Here is a 25,060-nt window from a genome sequence, read left to right as displayed (position 1 = left end):
CTGTCTCTTTTACAACGGCTGTACTTGTAAAACAGCCGTACCGAACTGTTGCTATACATGAGACAACAAAAATGAATATGGTGTTGTAATGTGTACTTTTGTGCACACGTCACATAAAAGTAAATGTCCAGCTGATGTACGACTGTCACCATAACTCGTCCAACTGTTGAAGTCAATCAAGTAACCTGCCCGACTACTTTTCGCGGCAGGTTGCTGTGACAGTTTGTGGTACTGAGATAGTTTGACAATTTAAAAGCCGAATTAAAATTTTTTGGATATAATCTTCACTGGGAAACCTTTTACAGTCACTTGACTCTGCAAAGATGTTAATTGTCTGAAAACAACATCAGCCAGAGCAGTGACAGAGCCTTCTTGTTTCGACCTGGTCTTACCTGTGCCATATGCATGCTGTCCGTAACTGGGCTGATGCTGTTGGTGGTACTGATTGGAAGGGTTGGCCAGGCCCATTGCAGGTTGCTTGGCCGAAGCAGGAGGCACAAAGACGGTGGGGCCGTACTGGAAGGCGGAGGGAACTCCCGGCACACCAGCGTAGTACGGCAGACCTGTGAGATGGCAAGTTAGTTGTATAGCAATCTGCTTTCACTGCACTTGCATCATCCTTTTGTTATCGGGCAGTGCCACATAATCTCAGTCTACACAGACTCAAGGTGAAATAATCAGTTTTTTAAACTGCTTAATTAGAAAATAAATCATTCCCTCAACAAGTTTTGGGCTTTACTGGCAGAAAGCAGTTAAATTTGAAGATTTCTCTTTCTAGCTTTAAGTACTCTGATTTTAACAGACTCCTTATAAACATTTAAACAAGCCAAAAATAACATTCCCACAACATACAGAGGATGTGACGTTATGTGTGCTATCGAGTGCTGTCTCTCTTCGCTTCCTTACAGTATGAACAGTCCACTAATTCCTACACAGAGTACAACACAAAGTCTTAAGTTAAAACTAACATTACTGCAAAGCTTGTACAATATATTCTGGTTTTAGATGAGTCTCATTCGCTTGCTTGCTAAGGCAGACAAATTGCTAACTAGCAAAGCAAGTTATTGTCATGAGTTGATAACGTCAGCCAAATTATTCAGACTCAGGGATAAGCAGATTTGGCCCGTTTGCAGGATACTTTGTCAGCTGCAGTTGCCAGATTTGGCCCAGAATCAGTTGCTTTGTGGTGTCGGCTGAGGGTAGATTTGCAAACAGCAAGCTAGTTAGTATAATTGAGCCAATGATACAAATAAAACAGGTAGTAACATTATCCTAAACTTTCCAGCACTCAGTCTAGTGTATGCCACTTTGAGCTGGTGCCCAGGATGACGCGTGCTCTCACCTACAGACTGTGTACAGAGTGAGCGCGATCAACAGGATGCTGACTGCAGTCCACTCAACAGCCACCAGTTTCACAGTTTAATTTTGCTTTTTCCTTACCAGTGTATCCGTAGCCAGGAGGCAGGGGGGGGTTGAGAAAGGCCTGGTTCTGCGTTTGCTGACCCTGGTTCTGTCCCTGGCCTTGCCCCTGTGTACCTCCTTGCGGAGCCTGTTGGGGCTGCGACTGCACTCCAGCTGTAGACAGGCTTGTTGGGGGAGCCGGAGATGAAGAGTCATTTCTTCCAAACTTTGTCGCCTCACCTAGACAAAACAATGGTCAAAAAAGACAAAACAGAGGTCAAAAAAAGACAAAACAGAGGTAAAAAAAGATCCTGTTTCTGGTCTGTTAAGAAACCAACATGAATTAACAAAGAAACCACCAAAAAACAAAGTACAGTGTTGAGTTAACAGCCTGTGTTGAAACATTATACAAGGGGTACACAGTCTAACACACACTTTGACATACCAGAATATGGGTTATTGGTCAGGCCATCTCTTCCAGGCATGGCAGCCGTAGTACCAGGGAATGTTACACCATAATAATCCTGTGGGAAGAACATTTTATTTCATTTTGTTGCTTTTTCCATCAGTACATTTTAATACTACTTTGGAAATGGAGGGGTACTGAGACACAATAAAAAGAGGATACAGATTATGATTGGTTACTTTCTTTATGGTAGAAGAAAAGCAATATACAGTAACTATTTGAAAGTCATTTTCTGATTTAAATAAAAAAAAAAAAAAAAAAAAACTATAATATCTGTAATATGCAGCAGGCCAAAGTCAACAATCACAACAGACTCACCATGGGAAGGCGAGACTGCAGCATCTGCAAGTCCTCATATCCATAGATCTGCTGTTGATGTAAAGATAACGGAGGAAAGAACTGATGATTAATCCACATGTAAACTCCATTTTAACTTAATCTCCAATTTTTTTTCTACACCATGCTTTAATCCAGCATCAGTGCGTCCCATAGAAATCATGTTTGATCAGAACCTACTAAAACAAATCATCATCACTGAAAAGCTCCTTGTAGAAAAAGGCGTAAACTTACTGCTGTAATGTGTTCAAATTCAATGTACCGCTCAAAATGAAGAGGACACCCCATCATCTTGTTTTTAGTGATAAAACTCCTGTTTCCGCCTTTACAAAAGACCCAGGGACCTAATTAACACACAAAACAAGTAATATATATGTATAGCATAAAGTTACCGGTAAGCGAGGGAGCAAGCCCACCAGGGCCCATGATGTACTGGTGCCAAGGAGAGGCGGGCACTCCTTGGGCCAAGTTGGGAGGAGAAATTTGCCTGGCCAAAGGAAGACAAACAAGGTTATTTTTTGTTAAACTTAATCAAGAAATTATTAGTGAATTTGTTATGACCCATACAATCTTACAGTTGAGTAACAGCCTGATTAATTTAACTGTGTTGAGAAGCTGTATATTTATTTATTTTAAAGAACGTTCTGTAAGTTCCTCTGAGCTTACCGGAGGTGGTGGTGAGCAGGGGTGCCGTCCGGCTGCCAGCTGAGAGTGTGCTGTTTGTGCCATTAGGAGTTAGTCCCGGTGCTCCAGATGGATGCAGGCCATTGGATGCTGAGCTGCTGACAGCCAGGGTAGCTAAAGGACTGGGATGGACAGCTTGGCTGGACGACGACGATGAAAAGGCATGGAGATTACCGCTGCTGCTGCTCTCCTCATTACTTATCTGATGGAAAAAGGACAAGAGGAGAGAGGGTGTGTGAGAACCAGCTCCGTAGATCAAAGCACGGACGTCTTCATTAGTAAAAACGTTTGTTTTGTGTCCAAATTTTTCAGCAAATATACGAAACACTTACAGTGAGGGAGGAGCTTGTGGCAAGGACTGATCCAGATGAATGAGTACTGGTCACGTGACTAGAAAGAGAGTACAATGCTTCTGTTAGCCTGTTTAAATCTGATGAAGCAACAGAAGTACTTTGCACAGGAAGGTGGAGGATTCAGTCAAATGTATTTCCACATACAGGATTAAGATATGTGCTTGTAACCATCATTATCTCCAGACAGAAAAGGGTAAAAAAAAAAAAAGGGAAGAAAATCAGCGTGCCCTATAAAATGCATCCCTTACCTGCTGAGTGAGGGGACAGGTGTTGAGTGGGAAGGTGTAACCGCAGGGGAGGGGATGTGGTGGCTGGGGCCGCTGTCACTCGTCATAACAGGAGACTCCGTTTTCACTGTTCTAGACGTTGATGTAGCTAGAAAAGAAAGAAAAAAAGAGAGATAAGATTAATTTACTATACATTTATCTGTATGGTTATCAAACTGACTGTGGAAGGAGGAATAAAAGAATGAAACTATGTTGAATGAGAAAGATGGGTTGAGTATGAGCTGGTCTATATCAAACCTCATCCACTTTCACAGACAGTACTATTTCCAGTTCCTATCAGATGCATTTAGCAATCAATATTCATTATATGGGGTTTTATTGGCCACTCCGGTGCTGTTCTCTATAACCGACAATGCTGAGTGTACTTACTGTCCTGTGTGCTCTGCGTCTTCATGCCACTGTAGCCATTCTATAAGAAGAAATGATACAAGTCTGTTTTATAAAATCTGCTTTTTGTCAGGTGTTAATCAGAAATAACAGCAGGTGGTCTACATCCTTTTTTGTCATTTGGTCATTTATGCATGAGAGAAAAAGGTTTTTCCTCACTGTGAGAGCAGCAGCTGAGGCATCTTTGCTCTGAGAGTAACCCATGTGAGGTGGCAGGGACCTTGGGCCACTGCTCTCCACCCGACTGCCTGCTGTAGGAGCTGTAGAAGAGGGTGGAGTGGCTGCACTGGGAAGACCCAGGGAGGGGGAGGGCGTGGCACTGGGAAGGCCCAAGGATGGTGAGGGGAAGCTGGGATCCGATACGGCTGAGGGTAAGGTGGATAAGCTGCTCATGTGTTCACTGTTCGCAGGACAGAGAGAAAGAATAATATAATCAGTCTCTAAACCCATTTAGCTCTTTAATACATTTTGTGCCCATGGCTGCAGTGAGTGCTCTGTTTTTTGCAGGACTCTCTTGAATGGTTGTTAAGGTTTCTTGCCAGGCAGCTAAATAAATACACATGTACAAAATTAGTGTGCCTCAGACACACTACCTAAAATAACCCACACACCTCATAGACCCTGGCTTGGAGAACAGGCTGCTTTGTGGCTGCTGAGTGGGAACAGCAGTAGGGACAGGCACGGGAGCTGGAGCCTGAGTCGGGGCTTGCTCCCTGGCCGACTCGGTACGCGCCATGTCTACCGTTCCAGTGCCAGCTTCAGACCCAAAGTCAAGAGCTCCAAACTGAACATTCAGGCCAGATATATCCGCTGAGCCCGGCATCTCCACTGCTGACGACGGGATCTGAGGTAGACAAAGAGGGAATTAAGTACTACTGCGTATATACATTTCATCAGTTTGATTAAATTAAGTTAGTTTCTGCAAAATGTGTCAAATCTTTATCGAAATTAAGTTAAAACGCGCAAAATTGACTTTTCGTCAACAATGAACGAAGATGCTAACTGGCTAGTATCCTTTTATTCAATTCTGAAATATTTTATAATTTGAAAAAACTACTTTATTTAGTCTGTCCAGTCAGCTAGCTGGCTTGTCAAACATGTGAGAGACTTTCAGTTTCTACCAGGTCTTGCCAGGAATACTGCTCTTTTGTTTGGTAAAAGGTTCAGATATCAGAAGAGCTTACCTTTGAGGGAGGAGGTACTCTGCGTCTCTGTGTCTTTAGCTGCCGCTGAGGGGCTTCTGTGATGGGAGGCTCCATGCCTGGCAGCTTCACTCCTGGAGAGGCTCCATCTCTTACAGGAGCGATGGAGGACTCGTGACCTGAAGGAGATTGAAGGCAGCAGTCCCATTGACAATGTTTAAAACACAGCAATAAAATCATAATTGTCAGAGCTGGACAGTGAAAATGGGGATCAGCTACAATTTGACACAATATTGTGGTTATTCAAACAGCTCAGTGGGTCACGTACACAATCCTCTGATGCTGTACTATTAATCCAATTATTAATTAGTTGAGTTGCAGCTCTAATGTCATGTGGGATGGTGTGCAAATACACCTTTAATGGCTAAGAATGATACTGTTCTGCAGTCCTACCTGGCGGTGTGGGGACCTGTGGGGCATGTGAATGAGACAGGCCCAGAGGCTCCGCGGTGTGAAGGATGGAGGATTGTTGTTGCCTCTGAGCAAGCTGGCTGAGCACCGCTGATGGCTCTGGCTGAAGCTTCATTTCCACTGAAAAGAGGATAAGTGGATAAACATAAATTCATAGCTATACTGCAATCACTAACAATCAGTTTAGATATAAAAGTCTTACATTTCTTTTCAGTGTTGGTATTTACTTTGAGACTTACAGTGTGGGGCAGTAACAGGACCATTCTCAACTCTTTGAGCCTTGATGTCGACAGAAGGAGATGAGGCAGGAGCAGGGTTTTGTATTGGAGGTGGTCCTGCATCTTTGGAAACACTGCTGATGCTGGTGGTGCCCGACGTCTGACTGGCTCTCTGACCAAGCCGAGGCCCATTGAGCTGCTCTGGTGTCCTCATGTCAGAGGCAGATGTCGGCTTAGGTGCATTCAGGGACCCAAAACCAGAACCTAGAACTGAGGACTAGAAGGACGAGAGAAACAAAATGAGAACTGAATACACTGATCACATATCAGCGTGTAGCCACGTAAAGACGAAGTGTTTGCACATGTGTAAGTGTGTGTGTACGTGTGGCTGTCTGTACCAGTGCAGCATGCGCGTAGGTGGTACCAGCAGAGGCGGCATGGGCGTAGCTGTTGGCGGTGGCGTGTGCGTAGCTGTGTGTTGCAGTGCGTCCATTGTGGTGGGAATTGGTAAACACCAGGCTTTGGCCCAAATCCTCGGCTGAGGGCCCGTCGACTATTGCCACCAAGTCAGAGTCCATAGAACCCCCTACAGCCACTCCAGGCTTAGGCAGTAGGCTAGCCAGGTCCACACTGAGAGGCAGGAGAGAAGAGTGCAGGAAGAGTGAGAGAAAAAGAGGTTTGGGGAGGAAAGTCGAGGAGAAGATAACCGGACAGATTAAATAAAATGTTATTCTCCAAAAAAAAGCTTGTTGTCCGTGGTGTTTTTAGGCAGAGGGGCTTACTTGTGTCCAGGTGTGATGTGGTTTGCTGGAGCAGTAGAGGCAGTGAATACTTTGGTCTCAGACAACTTTGAGAAAAGACAGGAAGAACAAACGCAGTCACCACACAAACACATCGTGTGCCTTACTGTATATAAACAACCATTCAAAGTGACATTTTTATAGTTAAACCACATAAAATCTGACTCTTCACCGATAGTATTAAGCAAGTTAATGTCAATAACCATTAAGACATTAGGCAGGCCAGCGTAGATTTAGTAGGTTAAGTGCTGACTTACATCCTCGTTCCAGTCTTCTGAATTCCAGTCTTCCAGATTGCCTCCCCATGTTCCTAAAAGAATAAAAAACAGCAGCAAAATTACTACTCATAGTCTAAACAATCATTCACCCTAAAGCAGTGGTATATACCACCATGACTGCATTACTTTAACATACAATTTATGCCGCTGAATCCAATCCAGCTTCTCGTGGCCAATACTGAAGATAACCAATCATTTCTGATTTTTAAAAAGGTTAAAAACCTGTAGTTTAGGCACACCCAAGGGTAAGAAAGGCTTAGATGTCGTAAACAAAGATTGTTTTTTCAATATTTGTCAATTTCAGCCTGAGTTTTACTTTATTTGGGGCAAGTGAACATCAAACGAGGGGTTTACTTTCAAGCTGACAATTAAAAAAAACATTCCACAGCAAAAGTGTGTTATTTTCCTTACCAGTTCCCTCAGCAGGTTCGTTGCCGTCCCCTTCCCACGTCTCCTGGCGAGCTCCAGAGTTAGCCGTGTAATCAGCAGGATTGAAGGTGCTGAAAGAGCAGACAGGTTGGGATGGTGAGCCAACATAAAGGAAACTGAAGAGGATAATGTCTGGTCTGTTGCTGCTACTGAATGAGGAGATTCAGAAACTTAAGTTTTTCCACACATTTGTTTTTAAGATATGTGCTTGTAATCACCATCACCACCTCCTCATCTGACTTCAGGCTCAAGATTCAAACTAAACACATGTTCTTACCCCATTCCCTGGGTGGAGAACCTGTTGCCAGCAGCTGCTCTTCCTCTACCGCGAACCCCTGCCCCTGAGGACACACACAAGACAACCAGTTGACCTCAGGTCCCTTTAAACCTCAACTCTTATTTAAGTGCTTTTTAAGACAGCCAAAGAATATCTTGAAGTAAAGTTTCACTTTTGGTTCAAGGTTTTAAGTTAAAAAGGACCAGTGTGTAAGATTTAGTGGCATCTATTGGTGAAGTTTCAGACTGCACCTAACTGAACACTGCTCACATCTGTATTTGCAGCCTGGGAATGAGAAAAGAAAACGCTCGGACGGTGTTTGGTTGTTCGTTCTGGTATAGAAACATGGCTTTAGATCTTTAGATCGGGGGCATTTTCCGTTTTTGTTCTTTTTTCCTTGGAAGCTGAAGTGAGAGTTGTGATCTGCAACTACACTGCTGGATGCCACTGTATCCGACACACTGGACCTTTAAGATATTTAACAGTCAACATTTACAAGCATTTCTCTGCTTTTAAAACATAACCTGCCATCTGACTCTTCTCAATCATGTCCTGACCTTTCTTAGGTCACTTGCTGTTAAAAAAAAAAAAAAAGCTAACAAGTCTAGCCAAATTCTACTACTTTACATTTGTTTCAATCTTTTTCTACCAACGCCAACCATCCCCCACCACACACACACGTACGTACATATACACACACACACAGCTGCAGGGACTGAGCACATTCCACACATGTTAAGTGCTGCAATACTCTAAATGCTTGCAGACACAAATAGATATGCTGCCAGTTACATCACCAAAACATGCACAACAACATCTGTGCCAATGCCCTATCTAAAGATTGTAGTTAACAAATAACAGACCATATTACAATTAGCTATTCACGGTCCTGTTTGAAAAAATAAAAAGGGGGAGAAACAAAAGGGGGGGAACCGTAGGGTTGCCCAAAGTACAGTCAGTGGTGTTTCCACTACATCTTACGGCTCCAATCATAGATTTGCCTTGAAAATGTTTTGGTTTACCAAACAAACTTCATGTTTTCTTCAGTTTTTGAAACCTCTACATTAACGGGATCATCTTTGCACAACCAAAATTTAACAATAAGCTTTGAAGAGGTCATTTTCTGTTTGGCTCACCTCTGCCCCGCCCCCTGCGTCCGCGGTCTCCTCCTCTCTCTCCTCCTCTCTCTCCTCCTCTCTCTCCAGGAGCCACCTCGAACCCATTCTCTTCTAACCGACCTGTAATCCAACAAGAAACAACAAGAAGGATATTAAGACATTAAAAACTCATAATATTAACACTGAACCAAGAGAAAGACCTCTTAACTGTGCAGTGAAATTCAACTTGAACAAATCAGGGCAAAGTTGAGTTGACAGTTCATAGATACATCAAAATACAGAGAACGCCATTTTAACAGACTGACAAGGAACATACACACACACACACACAATCACATCTTTCTTCCCTTCCTTACCTTCACGCCCTCGGCTGATGCCTCTGCCCCTCCTGTTGGACCCCCCACGTCCACGACTGGCCTCCCTCTCTCCTCCTTTCTTCTCCCTGCTCTCCTTTATCTCTGAGGGTCCTCCTTCTTTCCCAAGGCTGCGCTTCTTCCCCACAGTCTCCCAGGAGTTCTGACAAAGGTTAACCAAAGAATGAGGTTGACTCTTTATAATTCATCTATATTGTGACTAAAACTGTGCATGGTTCAAAGTTTTTCAGTCAAAACAGATGAATTGTTATAAGACATGTGAACACAAGTACAATGTGGATTAAAGGAGCTCTGATCAGAGTTTTTGAGGCCGATACGGATCACCCGATCTATTTAAAGCCTTATGTTTATAGTGAACGCACACACCTACACAGGCCTGCACCATCCCACCTCTCTCTCTCTATATATATATACATACACACAAACACGCAGTATGCGTCTGCTCCATTACTTTGTTTTGAATGTTTCGTAGCAGCAGGTGAACCGTGCATTAATGAGGAAGCTTGAAGATGACCCACCCGAGTAAATATGCGAGTGAATAACCTTCTTGTGGAATAAAACAACTCTGATCTTCTGAATGGCATTTAGAGATCGCAGATTACGATCGGTGACCAATCAATGGGAGCACCCTTAATGAACAGTGTGTGTGTACGTTCTTACTGTGTCAGATGTGCTCTCCAGCAGGAAATTGATGGCTCTGTTTACATCTTCGTTGCAGTCATGCAGAGCGACCATGCACTCATCTTGGGTCTTCCCAGTTACCTCAATCAGCTGAGTGTAAAAAAAAAGAAAGGCATTAATTAATTACACTGACATGTGACACAACGATAATAAAATACGCTGCTCATTAGGGATGTCACGATACCAGAAGTTTAGTAGTCGATACTAACACCAGTGAAATTCACAGATTGTCAAAACCCAATTTGATACCGATACCATGGCAAAAATGTCCCAATCAAGTTTTTTTGCCCAGAAGAATTTCTCTCTCCCTTTAAAAGTGTCCTGAGTTACCTGAGTGAACTGTATTCTGCTGTGCTGGGAGTGTTTATTTTCCTTGCCTGTACATCTTTTGCATGGATTACAATAATAAATGACTGTTATTTGCTTTTTGTTTGCTTTGGCTCGTTGCAGTGCGAGTACGCAGCTCTCTGAACAGAAGCTCAGCCCCGCCCCGCAGTGAAACAACGCCGTGGGGCGGGGCTGAGACACCGACGGAGGAGATAGACGATGAGCGAGCACTGTCCACAAAAGTTTCGCAATCACCTGTAAAGCTGCACTTGTTGCCGTCTGACATGCTTCCTGTTGCATTTATTGGCCAACTAGACAACTTTGTAGGTGCATATGAGAATCGCATCATCGGCACCGTGTAGAAAAACAAGTACCGTTCTTCAGATTTTTTTTGGTAGCAAAGTATCGGTTCTTGCGACATCCCTACTGTTCATCCCAAAACACACACATTACCTGTTTGACCTTGTCTTCAAAGTCAGCATCATTTTTGTCGTAGATCATCTGGGCTAAACGAATCTGTTCTGCTGTGGCCTGAAACAAACAGAGTTCAGTAAGAAGCAATAAAAACCCACACAGTAGAACAAATGATACTCGGCCTCATGTTCATATTAAAACACATTAGACCACAAGACTGAACGCAATGAAAGACACTTCAGTCAGCTTTTACATTTTACTTTAAATAGCTTTAATTGAGCAGGACAATTCCTCAGGTGTGTGTGTAACCTGGTATGTACAACGGTGAAAACCTACCTGTATCTGTTTCTGTGGCTGTGTTGTTTGTGTGGTGGCGGGAAGTGTCCTGTCCCGAGTCCCCCGGGCTTGATTGCTGACCACTGAAGTCATCATATACAGTATATACAAAACAATGTATGTACAAAATAGAAAAATCTGTGGGGGGGAGAGAAGCAAAGTGAAAACGACGGCCACCTACGAGATCACATCACGCATCGCAATCCCCAGTAAAAATGCAACACTAAATAAATGTCCAATGCGAATACAATATACTGAATGTAAGCAGACCGAGACTCCACCATGTAAGACTATAACTCCATCTGTCACCCCCCCACCTCCACAGTTAAATTTAGCCAAGAGGGGACTGTCTGGGTGTCCATTTACAATCCTCCCTCAGTCGCTCTCACACAAATAAAAAAACATGATCATGCACTAGCAGCCTGTGTTATGGGTAGTGTTAATTATACAACTTTTTCCCCCCACATCGACGACGCCAGGACAGCGAGTCATTTGCCAGTTGATTTAAATGATTAAGCACAAAAAGCCTGTGCTTTGTATCGGGCTAGAGCTAAACGGTGTCCATGGAAACTACCCCGGATTAGATTAGATTAGATTACATACAGTAACTGGTTGTTAGTTAATAACGCCTCAAACTGACAACTTGTCACACGATCCACCGGTTTAATCACACTATTGTATGAAAAAAATAAAAAATCTGACAATGTTGGCTGACGGGAGGAGGGGAGGACGTTAAATGTATAAAATAGCTGCCGTTATCTGTGTGTTTTCCGTTGCTACCGTAAGCGATGACTGATCCGTCATCTTATTTCGGTGACCGTTAAAAGCAGCTCAACGGTAACATGAGCCGCACGGACCAACGGTCACATAAGCGTTAGGTCGCGTAGCTCGAGCTAGCTTTAGCGTGGCTAACGGCTCGTCTTTGTTCCGTGTGCGTTACACACGATTCCGACCGTTACAACGCTATATGTACTGGACATGTTGGCATAGTAACCACACAGTGAATAACCTGTCCGCCAGTGTGATTTGTGTTTGTTAAGCCCCACCGACACAGGAGCCTTAAAAAAAAATAATAATAAACAGATATGACAAGTGCGAAGAGGTTACCCTTTTGTGTGAACCGGGAGAAAAGCTAATTTAGCTAAAGTTAGCGAGAGGTTAACAAAACTGAAACCACACACCGCGTGTTACATTTACATTAACCACGGTCGTACCAGAAATGTAGTGCGGGTGTGAAACCGGGGGGGGGGGGGAAGTTGTCTGAAGACGCGTGGTTCGTTAATGTGGAGCTACGACCGATACCTGCCCCGGCATGTGAACGGCCCGTCGGCGTACAATGCAGCACTACGGTACGGATACAACGCTGGCTAACAGCTAACTTACACTTAGATTACCACCGAACAGGACGAACGGTTTCTCTGGACCGGCCGATCGACTTTACTGAAACTCGTTTTTCTTAAACACACGATAAGACGCGCGGGTCGCTCAAACTGCTTTTTAAATCGATAATACTAGCCCAACAAATCTTTTATTCTTTCTTTTACCTGCTAACACGCTTCGCTCAGCCAGCAGCAGCAGATGCTGTCACGTGACCCACCGCGCCGTTGTTCAACGTTGTGAAGCCGAACTCGCCAATCAAATTCCTCCGAGCGGGTCAGGTGGTTTAACGACGTGCCCTGACGTGCCCTGACGTGCGCGTCCTTGTCCGGGAGCGCGCTTCGCTCTTACATGTTTTTCAGCCTGAATTCGCCTGAAAACTAATAGTGAAAGCTCCGTTTATGTGTCAAATTCCGCATATTTAGCAAAAAGTAAGCACACATCCAACCTTTGAACTGATATAATATATAAATGAGATGGGTCATGCTTTCATTTTTGTGTCTACGAGAAAGTCAAAACAGGTTGTGTAAGTTTCTTTAATGATGTTGCAATACTAGCTGAGGTGAGCCTCAACAACCTGTAGTGTTTAGGCTGGCTTCTTCTCTTATTTTATTCACCCTATCACCCTCAGCTCTCTGTGGAATAAAGGACTAAAGCTAGATTAATGATGGCAATTTTGATGGACTGAGGTAAAAACAACACATCTGTACAGTATCCCACTCAGAAAAAACAATTATCAAGTCACCTACTGCCTAAAACAAATATTTCATAACACAGAACACATCATCTGATTATCAATAAAATTTATTTCAGTCTTAAACCCTGAGAACTGTGTTTCTGAAGCTTTATCAACTCAGGTGAAACCCAAAAATACACAAATAGTCTCATTGCTTTACAAGTGTCACAATCTTTTATCAGAAGACTAAAACAATCTTGCAATTTATTCACAAAAAAGTGTAGAACTAAAACAAACAATTTGCCACCTGCCAAGTAAACAGATCATTAGACACATGAGCTTAAGTTTTAAGGAGGTTAGCAAAGCAAGTTGGTTCAGTGTATTTTCATTCCAGAGCCAGAATTTCAGTCAAGACCATATTTAACAGACCAACCCTGATCAGGCTGGGCTGGTTTTTGTTCAGACAATCTGGTTGGGATGCAGGTAAAACACGGATTTAGATTAGACTAAAACTACAAACTGAAAGATTTGATCAAGGTCATATCTCAAAATGATCACATGCTGTGAGTTTCATGTAAAAAAAAAACAACAATAAAAAACTCAATATTAGTAGTTTTTAGAAAAAACAAAACAAGAAAGACCAAAACTGAGGAAAAATGATTAGTCAGACTAATCAGATTAAAAGATACAATATACAGTACATAAATAGCAGCAATTAAAATAACTTCATTTCTAAAGACCTGTCATCTACATTTACACAGCAGTGTAATACAACTCCATCTAAAGATGGATGCAACAAACTGTGATTAAAATAACTAAATATGTATGAATTTCATAATATACTATATGGATCTGAATTGGCATCTATACAGCACTGAGGAAAAAAAACAACACCCCACACACCTGCATCTAGGAAAGAAACACAAACACACGTACACACACACACCAATCTGCAGACCATGAAGTGATATATGTCCTGTGAACTCTCAAAGCTTAAGTTTCTTGAACAGTTTATAAAATAAAAACATACTACCAATACTGTATCTAGTGCACTCATAAAGAAACTTTCCATAAATAGCATTTCTTCAATGTATGTGCATAAAAAATGCAAATATTAGTGCTTAATATATTAGTTTATTCAATTAATTGAATCACGATTATCTTCTCCTTGGTTGTGTAGTTGGTTAGAATGACTGGTCTTAAGATATGGCTGCAGCTGAGATATCATGCTGTGGACACACTGAGCCTTTCTCTCCATGATCTCTACCAGCTTGTGGACATACTCCCCAAATGCCTGTTAAGATAGAGAGACAGAGAGTGAGGACAGAAAAAAGTGTGCAATCAATTTAATTGCAAAAAATTAAGGAGCTAACACATGGCTTCGAGTTATTCTGACCATGTTAGGCTGTTGGCACAGAAGCGTCGCCTCTTTACGACATAAAGCTTCCATCTCTTCTCGCTGCATCCAATGGGCCTGGACAACACAGGACCTCAAACTGGGTTGGATCAGACAACAAGATATTATTAATTATTGATATTTTATTAAAACTAATGACCACTAATGTGATTACAACATGTAAATATACAACATGTTTCTAAATCTGCCACCAAAGAGGTCTGTAGATTTCTGTATCATGTTGGTAGGATTAACATTTTTAATTTACAGTTTTAAACACAGGTGGGTATTATCATTATTTAATTGTGGTAATACCAGTTGTTGTGGCTCGTTGTGTGCTCTGCTCAAACGCAATGTCACGCTATAACACTCATGTAGGATTATTGTGTAAGCAAAGTTGTGATATTTCTGGTACTTACTGGTCATAATCCAAGTCTTTCAGTGTAGACAGACGGATTATGGGTCTAATTTGCTGATTGTTGGAGCTCTCTTGAATATTAGATTCTGTAGGACCATTTGGTTGGAGTGAGATGTCTGAGTTTGGAGAATGGTTTGGATGTTTTGTTTGACACTGCTTTGGCAATGTGTTCAACTGGCCCAAGACACTTTCTGACTGTGGTGTAGAAATAGAAAAATCATGTTTGTTGTGCACATTGTGTGCATATTTCTGTGGCATTTGGGTAGCACCATTCGTCATTAGACTGTGTGAGCTAAGTGAACCAGTGTTCCTAGAGTGCTGGATAGAGGATGAGATGGACTGCATGACAGCAGTTTCCATAGAAGTACATGTAGAGGGCTTAAAGTGGGTTGCAGGGGCTTTGCTGCTCAGGACTTCAATAGCTGGTGTGCTCTGGGGTTTGGGAGGGCGGTGGGTCTCTTTTTCCACTTCCCTTCTATTATCTTCTCCCCTTTCATTCTCAAGCAGACAGAATGACGTGTTGTTCTGTTGCCCTTGGAGGAACGAGTCTGTGGCGACCTGTTGATCCACTTGAAGCAAGGAGATGCTGAGGGGGTCCATGATATAGCTGAGAGAATTTGTAGAAGTCTCTTCTTGGGGTAAAATGGATATTTTGGCTTTTACTTGTGAATGGTTAATCTGATTTTCAGGTAATATATTAAGGGGCTCCCTAGGTATTTTACATCCATTCTGTGTGTTGGGAGTAGGGGGACATAGTGTGACTGATTGAGAATTGGACAATTCTCTTCTATTTGCATTAGCAGCAAACCATGGTTCCTTTGCCCTACAGCTGCTCAGCACTCCCTGTTGGACATTTTGCAGTGGTAGAGGCAGGATGTCTGAGTTGTATCTGGTATGTTTTAATTTAAGAGGGAGACCACTGAGTTCATTAGGGGTCAGGAGTGTGTTGGTATGTTCACAGGCTGGGGAGAGGGGTCGTTCTGCTGGAGCTCGTTGATGGGATGACTCAAGAGGCAAGTGGTTAAAGAGGCTGTTGCTGTCATTATTGCTGTGCGTGGACACTAAACCGTAGCCATCAGCTCCTTCTCGCTCCCCAGTACTCCTGTCCGTCGGGACATCTGAGGCATCTAGTCCTTCCTCCCCCACTTCTGAATCACACTTGTAAGACATTAGTGCCTCTACATCAGTTGGCCTGGCAGCTGTCATCTTGTCTGCCTGTTCTGTCTGCTCTGTTGCCACCCAAGCCCACCTCCTTTCTCCTTCTCCTTCCACCCCAGCTGGCCTACAGTCTTCACTCTTTACTCCTACCCCTCCTTGTGTACTTGTCGCCTTCAGTGACCTCCTTTTCTTACTTTTACCTCTGTTTTGTCCAAATTCTGCCTCAGTTCCCTCCCAAGATACCCTCCAATCTTCACCAGTACCACGTAAATCACTATGACCAACCTCATCCTTATTTTTATTGCAGCTTGGAGAGGTTTCAGTTTGTAAGCAAATCTCTCCACTGGGAAGGGGAGATAACTCTCTTCTGCTACCATTAGCCCTAACCTGAACCCTGGCTCTGTACACATCTAAAATGTCTTCCAAACCATGACACATAAGGGGAGACACTGAGAGATGGGAACAGTGTTGGAGAGAAGAAGAGAAAGACGGGGAGACAGAGGAAGAGAGAGAGGCCTGATTACAAGAAGAGAAAGACGGACATGTAGAGGATGAGAAGGGATGGTCAGATGAAGAAGCAGATGAGGGCATAAACTGCTGCAGCTGCTGATGATACCATCTCAGATGCCTCTCCCTTTCCTTATCTCTTTCATCAACTTTTTGTAAATCTTTTTCCCTTTGCCTTTCTACTTCACCGCAGTTGTCTCTAATGCTTTCCAGTTGTCCTCTCTGTTCTATCCATCTTCTTTCCCCCTCTCTTCCCCCTTTCAAAGTGCTTTGGTTCTCCTTTTCTCTATGGCAGAATCCAGATTCCCTCTGTAACTCCCACAAGTGAATCTGCTCATCTGTCGCTTGTTCTAAGACCAGCCCTGCTCTGACATTGTGGCTCTCAGTTGATTGACCTGCACTGTCAGTTCCTTCATACCTTTCTCTTCTTCTACCTTCCCTCCCACCTGCTCCCTCCCTCCTCTCGATCTTATCACTTATTCCCAGAAAACCTTTGATTGGTGTAATTTGTCCAAACCCCTTGCTTGCTCTTGCTTTTGCACTTGTTTCCTCTCCCCATCTGCTGTTCTTGGGCGTGGAGCAGAGAATCGAGCCCCCTGGGGCCAACTTCGTGGTAGGTGTGGTTGGGCCAAAAGTCTCTCTTTGTCTCCCTAATTTTGGCTTTTTAGGGGGACTTTTCCCTCTGACGCCAACACTGCTGCCTCCACTGCTGCTGTTGCTGTTGGACAGGTTACGTTTGGGGGAGGGTATTGTCTTGCCTCTTCTTCCTCCTCTTAGTCCTCCCTGTCCCCTCAACTCCTTCACCCTACGAAAAAACCAAGTAGATATAGATTACAGCAACTAATATCCAACATTACCTATCCCACACACATTGTACACAGACACTTACCGATCCGCGTATCTCAGTGTATTAAGTGTGTGTTCAGTTGCTAAGTAACCAGGTGAAATGTTGGCAATCATGCATGTCATTGAGTCACCAACAAACGAGTCTTTCAAAACCTAGAATGAGAACAATGTAGTCCAAAACACAGAGGAGTTTAATGATCAGACTGGGCATCTGATCAGTAACACACAACAGAACCATTGAAAAGTTACAACAAGTGTTAGTACCTGAGTCAGTTTACTTTGTCTGAAAGGTGTGTGTGATTGCTCTTGATCAAGGGACCGGATACATTCTTTAAGCTGAGAAAAAATACATTTACAAATTAGAAAATATATAAAACCACATTATACCTTCACAAGTGTCTTTGACTTTATGTGTAATCTCTGAGTGTGTGAGCATGTGTGTGTGTGTGTGTGTGAGTGTAGCTTACAGCCAACAGACTCTGGTTGATCTCCGCTCCCTCCATGCGACTCTGCCTGTCTGGTTCTTTGGTATCTGATGCCCTCTCACTTCCTGCCAGGTCCACAAACCACATTCTACAGACAGACACACACACACACACCTTATTTTAGTTCAGTCCCTTTACAGCAATACTACTAGGCTTATTTGATCTTTAAGGAGCTATAATATAATAAAACACATGTTGTCACTCACCTACCAGCTATCTGCTCGTTTGGACCTCTTAGCTGAATCTGAAGTAAGGCATGGGAGCGAGAGGAGAGTGGATTCACTCCACTCATCCCCTGTGTGCGCTCCTCTGTACCCTGTGAAATCACCTTTGTAAGCGCAACAAAGAATGCACGAGGAGGGAGACAAGAGAGAGAGAGATTGAGATTTCAAAAGATGTTGAAATCAACTGCAGTATTTACTATTTCAAATGTAGAAAATCATAGAATTCTTTATTTAAGCTACTCAAGAGTCTGCTGGTGCATCTGTGAAGATGTAAGCACAGAATTAGCCGAACTGAAGCCTATGTATATGTATTTATGTATCTAAGGTTTAGGTAAAACACAATTAAAAAACTTAAAAGAACAAGGATTTTTCTGTCCTCTGCCAGCTCTGGCCAACACAGCATTGACATGAGGAAATTTTCAAAGAAAGGGGGCAAACCTCCAGCAGTGATCGAACTGAGTCCACTCTGACATCACGCAGCCCAGCAATGTGAACCACCTTCTGTCCATCTTCCCTGGCAAATAACCTTATGAAATGGAGAAAGAAAAAGAGAGAGTTTTAGAGGGAGAAGAAATTGAGAAAGAAGAAAATGAAGGTTTATCATAAATAAAGTATTGAGAAGAGGACATCCTGGTTCACTTTGATGATGAGGATGTTGCCAAAAAATAAACAAACACTGCCACAAACACACACCTTTTCCTGTGGTCCAACAGGTCATACAGCTGACCACAGTAGATTTCAAAGAAGCTGACATACACCAGCAAGGGCGAGTATGTGTGTGTGGTGGAGAGGTGAGCAAAAATGTCCCGAACTGCCAATGAATACAACCCCTGTCTCCCAGGAGATGAACCCAACATGGTGTGAGTCTTCCCTGCACCTGTCTGCCCATATGCAAAGCAGGTGGACTTGCCCCTGTGGGTGCATACAAAACACAGATAATGATAATTAGGGAGCACAGATTCATAGAAACACAGAGCCAAAATGCCTAGAAGCATGTACGTCAAGCCCCAAACCTGATTCATTTGGACAACATACACACCTCCATAAATACCACTACATCAGTGCTACCCTACCCATTGAGCATGTGCTGCACCAGGGGATATGCTGTTCTTTGATACACCTCCTCATTGGTGCTCTCCTCCCCAAAAACCTGGTCAAAGTAGAACCTGTGCTGCAAGGAGCAAGAGCAAAAGGGCAAGGAATGAAATAAACAAAACAAGTAAAACAAGGTAACTTTAACATATAAATATTACACAAGTCCAGTATTTCATCAGACAATACTTAGACATTACCACAGTTTGATGATAAGTGTGTTTATCTGGTGTATTTTTAGTCGTACCTACAGTAGAAATACATGACAAAACATAGATTTGTCATTGTCTCCTCTCTGGACATACTGTATCTACCTGTAGTATGTACTGTGTGAGATCCACAGCCTCTTTGCTTTCATGGACAATCACACAGTCAGCAGTAGGCGTTGTCACAACATCTTCCTCTCCTCCCCTCCACTCTGTGCGTGTCAGAGGTCTTTTCCTCACACACACACTGATGCGCTGTCCCCCTGGTTGCCTGCAACACACACACCAATCACAGAAAATCAAAAGGATGATCATGTCCAAAGGAAACAATGCCCATATGCAAACTTAATGCAAACTAATTCAAAGAAGACACAACCGCAAAAAGCATGTAAATTAAAGTTTTATTGGAAACCTCGCCTCAATGCAAGTGTTGTAGCCATTTGGGTACTTTATAGCTTTCTGATTGTCTTTCATGTTCACTAAATGCGTTTAACATACTGTGGCTGTCTTCACTAAGATATTAATTCACAAATAGGGAGCTAGCAGTAAGGACAATACAAACCATTAGCACTCACTTTTTGTTTGGGGCAAGAGGGGAACACAGTGGTAGTCCATAGTTGTAGCCAGCTGTTGTCCTGGATTCATAAACAGGTGTGGCCTTAGTCATGTGTTCAGAAGCGTTGTTACTGCTTATTTCTGTATAGAGTTTTTCCTTCTTAGAGATTCCTTTTCTATCTTTGTGCCCAACCGGTTTGTTGCTAAACCTTTTTGATGCCACTGCTGCAGGCCTGGCTCTTGGTTTGCAGGATGAGACACACATTGGTGGTGATCTGGTGTGGGAGCTGTACACAGAAATTCCTTCCACAATGTCTGGCTTGGTTTTTGCTACTGTGTAATGATTAAATTGATGACTATGGACATCTGGCCTGTGGTTGTTGTTCTCTTTGCAGCTACATACCACAGCACGTCCAGTGTCAAGCTCAAGCTGCACAGGTAAGGCTGATCCTTGGCCTTGGCCTGGCATATTGCTTCTATTATGACTTGCAGAGGCATGAACGGTGCCTACTGGATGAGAAAGTAGCTTCTGATGATGATCGATGGTTTCAGAACTGAAATCAAGCCGCCTGCGAACACATGATGGTTTGGAAAAACTAGATGCATTTAGCTTACTCGCAGCAGCGCCCTTCTCATCCTCATTATCATACACATCTTCATCAGGATCTCCACAACCATCGTAAGTAATGATACTATCTGCCCCAGCACAGCCTAAATCACCACCGCCAGTATCTTCATAATGATCACGATCTTCATATTCAAGGCTCTCCAAGTCAAGAGTTTTGACCATTTGGACGAGATGGAAGAGTCGAGTCCTGTCCTCCATAGAGCTGATTCCCAGGATGGGGTAATCCTCCATGGTCAGCTCGGAAAGGTGGGCTGCACGACGAACACCCACTGAGATAAACCTGAAGGACAGGAGACAGAGGGAGACGGATGGTCAGAGGAGGAGAGGATTGGGAAAGTTTGAATTTGGATGTACTGTGAGTGAGTGAGCTCACCTGGCATAGTGACCCTGCAGCCCAACCGCCCTCAGACACTCATACAGGCAAAGTGTCATTTCCTCCTCTTCTTCTTCTTTTTCTTCAACTTCACTCCACCTACCCTGGGAGTGGCAGACACGTGGCTTTAGTCTCTCCATCAGGTGGTCACACAAAGCAAAGACGTGCAAGAACGTGTACAACTAGAGTAATTCTATGATGACAAGCTAAACTTAACCAGAAAATTAAAAAAAACAACTACTAACTTGAATGGCCACTACCCAAGCTCCTTTCTGTAGCTACACTCCCTCAGTGATTTCTGTCAGTGGCCAATCGTCAGGTCGGTCACTGCTTCATTACTACCACACCATACTGTTGTGGTGGCAACCAAAGCACAGGACACTGGTATGATGCTGAAATTTGATGCACGGTGCAGTCATGTCACACATTTCTGTAACGTAGCAAATATGATAAATATAGCAGACACAGGCATGCGACTGTTGCTTCCTTGACTTACAGTAGATTGGCTGGCAGCTGCAATAGTCCTGACATATGGTACTTGAATGACACCCTCTGCATATGCATGAATACCGTGCAGTGCTGTTCATTACTGTGTTTATGAAACAGTACACTGCTTCAAATCCCACTCCTAGAGGTCCATATTTCCTCCAGGCTGAGCCACAGTTCCTACAGTGAACTCATGTTTGCATTTGATTGTCAGCAACTGTTAATTCTGCAAATTGAATTGCACAAAGACAACCTGCAGTGCAGTTGAAATTACATTTAAATCCATCTTAACTACAGAGCATAAAGTATTATGTGAAGAGGGTTGTTGACACCTGTCCATTTCAGGGATGGTCTTTTGGAAAAGTTGTTGTGCTTTTAAAATTATTGTTAAATCATAAGACACATCATACATTTTCTTAAATAAATAACTGACAAACTGTAAAGCTGTAAAGTTTCTATAAAAAGCAACAAAAAAAATAACAGAAAACTTACCTGATTCACTGCAGACATTTTAGCAACAAAAGACTAATGAGTGAACACGACGGTTTACCTGATGAACTGACAAAATGCATAAATATTTTACAAAGTTGCTACCGTGAGTAGTGTCACTATTTCCGTACACGAAGTAGGTCTCCATAACAACGCAAACAGTTTGGGGAGGGCGCTTTCTTTTCCCGCTGTGGATGAGCACAACTCCTCCAAAGACAGTCCTTGGTAGGCAGAAACTATGAGAAATGTTATCAGACGTAAATGCAGAAACCCAGCCGGTCGAATTACGCTCACTTCAGCATGGAAGAGGGAGATAATCCCTCAGAGGGCTTAATGCCCACCAACAAACCTGCTGAGACAAAAAGCCTTCTCAGACTAAACCATTGAGACATTTGCCCCACTGGTGTTACAATATACTTTATGGAGATCTTAGTAATTGACCATTGATGGAGATGTATTTTCTGGGTTTATTAATAATAATAATAATAATAAAAACACATGTTTTATAATTGTTATTATTATTTGACATAATAATAACAACAATACAGCAAAATACAGTTGTAAACTGGTAATTGGGCTGTTGTGAAATGCAGTAAAATGTAGAATCCGATTAAATAAATAAAAGAAAAAATTCAACATATATAGGCTAGATAAAACAAAGACATTAAAATATTTCAAAATATACACTATTTAACACCCTTAAACACAATCTAAAGATCTCTAAGACTAGAAACATTTATTCGGGTTTATTTTTATTAATAATTTTCATAATTACACGTTTATTTACCCTCATAGGTCCTAACTCACTGCCTAATCCATTACTATATTAAATACATACAATACATCCTGTATAAAGAGCCATATAGAGACATATATAGATAGAGATATATCGCAATATGGCTCTGCACGTACATGTCTACTTTGTGTATACTTGGTACACCCTCTGTTTGCCATTTAACGAAGAAAAGTGGAGCCATATAGGAAACAACCTTTAAACCATAAAGGGGAAGGAGGCCAAGGAACCCCGTATATCCGCCCGTGTTTCATAGGGGACAACATTCGACGTAACACACGCACACTTCCTCAAACCTAGCAGACCCATAGTTGGTTAGTTAGTTAGTTTTGGTTTTTCGTGAAACGCCGACGAGTTTTGGTTCGCATTTTATCTTTGATACACGTCCAAATAAACTCACACGGTCTGTTCCACACAGATAAAGCACTAAAAAAAAAAAACATCCGTGCGTGTAACTTTAGCGAGATAAACTTCATCAGCAACCAGTTGCTAGGCTACCAGACCCACCCCGTCATAAAGACTGCCATGGCAACCAGCTACAGAACCTATGGGTGACATTCAGTGTCAGGTGGGTTGATCTAATGACTGAATGGACAGTTCATTATAAACTTTGAATTAAAGAGGAACTACTGCTCGAAAGACACTGTGTGTATTCATGCAGCATGTTATCTGCACCCCTCCATTTGAAAGTGGAGGGAATGAAAGAAGCTGATGTTCAATCTGTGACACATCTGTAACACTGGCAGTATATGTAATCTGTAACACCTTGCAGCGACATCAAGCTCATTCTGTTCATCAGTGTGAAACCAACTGGGATTCACAGGTCTGCAGCTGAACCCGGTGCAGTGACAGATGGATTTTAGGGGTGAAACTTAGATACTTTACTGCGCCGATAAAAGTAACCAGTTTCTGAACATCCATGTGGTTAATGAAGGTGGAGATAAAGAGCAGGAGTGGGACTAGTTTGATCAAACGCAAAACCTGTGCCGTATGATTTTCCTGTGAATTGCGTTGCATCCTTCCTCAAGAAAGTGAATAAAGTCTAATAGCTCTGCATAAAAACAACATTCATTACCAGTATATTTATCATATCTTCAAAACTAAAATTACTTTCAAAAATGTTCTCTATCATATCAGGAAACCTGCCGTAGGAAGTAACCAACATGTCGTCTGAGGAGGAGGCTTCTCAGACTTCCTCTTCTTCCTCCTCTCCCCCTCCCTCCTCCTCCTCCTCCTCCTCCTCCTCACATCCCCCTTCATCACACTTCATCGGGAAGAAGGAGGACATTGTCAAGGCTGGCCGCGTGACCAAGCTGGTGAATGGATGCAGAGACGTACTGGTCGTGTGGCACCAGGGGCAGCTTCATGCAATGGACATGCGCTGCTACCGTAAGAGTGTGTGTGGGGGGGTTGTTTGTGTTCACGTAACGTATAAAGCTATACTCCTCACCTGTCCATCATACTAATTATTAAAGTGTGAAATTAACTTTGTATGTTGGTCTTATCACATGTTTGAAACACTGATTAGGGAACACGGCTGCTCTCTATAATGACACTTGTTTTTCCACTGACAGATTCAGGTGGGGCGTTACAGTATGGAGACATTGAGGTAGGTTGTGTACTATTTTCTCTAAATATACTCATGAATGCGTCTTTATAAGCTGTTTAAAACCATATTCTTGTCAGTTTGCTGCAAAGCTCTTGTTCAAGCTTACCTGTGTGTATAATAGCTGTTAAATACTGCGTTTTCTTATTAGATTGCCATTACAGCTGTTACTATATTGTCTCTCTAATCATATTCATTCTGTGTCCAAATCAGGAGTTTAATGGGCGGCTGTGTATTGTGTGTCCGTGGCACAAGTACAAGATCACACTGGCAGAAGGGGAAGGGCTTTATCAAGCTGTGGACGATCCTACAGTCAAACCCCTGAGAACTCACTGGCGCTCCAAGGGTGTCAAACAGAGGATTCACAAGATCACTGAGGTCAACGGGGATGTATATGTAACACTGAACGACTCCAGCGAGGCCGTCGAGTCAGACGTCTACCAAACTGAGAGATATCGGACTGTCTTACCCAAGGCCCAGCCAGTACCTAAGAACAAGAAATAGAGTTGTTGGATTATTCAAAGAATACTCAAAAGGACTATTGGAGATGTTTTGTTTGTTTGTGTTTCACTGGGTAACATTTTGTCACACTAATAAAATACTCTTAACAACTGTGTGAGCTGAAAAGCTTGTAAGAGTCAATCTAGGACAAAGAAGGAAATATCTGATGAATGAATGAATATAGGACATTTCAGCAGTAGTTGCAGGAATTGAGAACCGGTCCCAAATTGTCTAATCCACATGAATCTTATGCCTACAATGACGTGAAACTCATGCCTTCATTTCACAAAGAAACTCAAACTACTGTAACTCTGAGCGTTTTCTACTGTGTTCATACCTTCTGTTTACATACACTGTTCATTACTCTTCTCTTGCTCTGATGGACACAGTTTGTTTTAGTAAGATCAGAGACATTGAACAAATCAGCAGGTATGATATAGAACTGTCTGGCACATATGAAATTAT

General features: G+C 42.7%; 3 protein-coding genes across 8 annotated transcripts in view; 1 reads left to right on the top strand and 2 right to left on the bottom strand.

The window, feature by feature from the left end:
• Window positions 1-12,451, bottom strand: part of LOC118325509 (ubiquitin-associated protein 2-like) — a 15,106-nt gene extending 2,655 nt beyond the window's left edge. The window contains exons 1-26 of the mRNA XM_035658217.1: window positions 12,324-12,451; window positions 10,780-10,917; window positions 10,483-10,560; window positions 9,682-9,792; window positions 9,004-9,163; window positions 8,666-8,767; window positions 7,530-7,593; window positions 7,235-7,323; window positions 6,803-6,855; window positions 6,528-6,592; window positions 6,144-6,375; window positions 5,767-6,022; window positions 5,510-5,647; window positions 5,099-5,235; window positions 4,526-4,758; window positions 4,074-4,314; window positions 3,897-3,936; window positions 3,489-3,615; window positions 3,220-3,277; window positions 2,845-3,089; window positions 2,620-2,690; window positions 2,438-2,526; window positions 2,186-2,266; window positions 1,847-1,925; window positions 1,441-1,641; window positions 393-563 (exon numbers count right to left, since the gene is read on the bottom strand). Coding sequence (XP_035514110.1) covers window positions 393-563; window positions 1,441-1,641; window positions 1,847-1,925; window positions 2,186-2,266; window positions 2,438-2,526; window positions 2,620-2,690; window positions 2,845-3,089; window positions 3,220-3,277; window positions 3,489-3,615; window positions 3,897-3,936; window positions 4,074-4,314; window positions 4,526-4,758; window positions 5,099-5,235; window positions 5,510-5,647; window positions 5,767-6,022; window positions 6,144-6,375; window positions 6,528-6,592; window positions 6,803-6,855; window positions 7,235-7,323; window positions 7,530-7,593; window positions 8,666-8,767; window positions 9,004-9,163; window positions 9,682-9,792; window positions 10,483-10,560; window positions 10,780-10,875 — 3,217 coding nt within the window. The 5' untranslated portion in view covers window positions 10,876-10,917; window positions 12,324-12,451. The remainder of the gene's footprint in view (window positions 1-392; window positions 564-1,440; window positions 1,642-1,846; window positions 1,926-2,185; window positions 2,267-2,437; window positions 2,527-2,619; window positions 2,691-2,844; window positions 3,090-3,219; window positions 3,278-3,488; window positions 3,616-3,896; window positions 3,937-4,073; window positions 4,315-4,525; window positions 4,759-5,098; window positions 5,236-5,509; window positions 5,648-5,766; window positions 6,023-6,143; window positions 6,376-6,527; window positions 6,593-6,802; window positions 6,856-7,234; window positions 7,324-7,529; window positions 7,594-8,665; window positions 8,768-9,003; window positions 9,164-9,681; window positions 9,793-10,482; window positions 10,561-10,779; window positions 10,918-12,323) is intronic.
• LOC118326205 (Rieske domain-containing protein) lies at window positions 12,037-24,706 on the top strand. Of its 2 annotated transcripts, none has more exons than XM_035659155.1 (4): window positions 12,037-12,128; window positions 23,626-23,877; window positions 24,063-24,097; window positions 24,308-24,706. In XM_035659155.1, the coding sequence occupies exons 2-4, from the start codon at window positions 23,652-23,654 to the stop codon at window positions 24,596-24,598; spliced, it is 552 nt and encodes a 183-aa protein (XP_035515048.1). In that variant the 5' UTR covers window positions 12,037-12,128; window positions 23,626-23,651; the 3' UTR covers window positions 24,599-24,706. The 2 variants fall into 2 exon arrangements, with proteins under 2 accessions (XP_035515048.1, XP_035515047.1); XM_035659154.1 differs by lacking the exon at window positions 12,037-12,128 and adding an exon at window positions 22,774-23,056.
• LOC118326203 lies at window positions 12,949-21,961 on the bottom strand. Of its 5 annotated transcripts, none has more exons than XM_035659153.1 (14): window positions 20,966-21,961; window positions 20,721-20,824; window positions 19,740-20,627; window positions 19,273-19,435; window positions 18,940-19,037; window positions 18,560-18,778; window positions 18,305-18,392; window positions 17,849-17,970; window positions 17,625-17,730; window positions 17,422-17,493; window positions 17,201-17,310; window positions 14,648-17,116; window positions 14,229-14,328; window positions 12,949-14,126 (listed from the first exon to the last, which is right to left on the bottom strand). In XM_035659153.1, the coding sequence occupies exons 2-14, from the start codon at window positions 20,777-20,779 to the stop codon at window positions 13,971-13,973; spliced, it is 4,650 nt and encodes a 1,549-aa protein (XP_035515046.1). In that variant the 5' UTR covers window positions 20,780-20,824; window positions 20,966-21,961; the 3' UTR covers window positions 12,949-13,970. The 5 variants fall into 5 exon arrangements, with proteins under 5 accessions (XP_035515046.1, XP_035515042.1, XP_035515043.1 ...); XM_035659149.1 differs by having other exon boundaries at window positions 20,721-21,150; window positions 21,699-21,961; XM_035659150.1 differs by having other exon boundaries at window positions 20,721-21,112; window positions 21,699-21,961.
• Window positions 24,707-25,060: the final 354 nt, after the last annotated feature.

This window comes from Morone saxatilis, unplaced genomic scaffold (genome assembly GCF_004916995.1).
Source record: "Morone saxatilis isolate NCDOM2014 unplaced genomic scaffold, NCSU_SB_2.0 Contig16, whole genome shotgun sequence".
NCBI lineage: Eukaryota > Metazoa > Chordata > Actinopteri > Moronidae > Morone > Morone saxatilis.
This window is presented reverse-complemented; position numbering and strand designations above follow the sequence as displayed.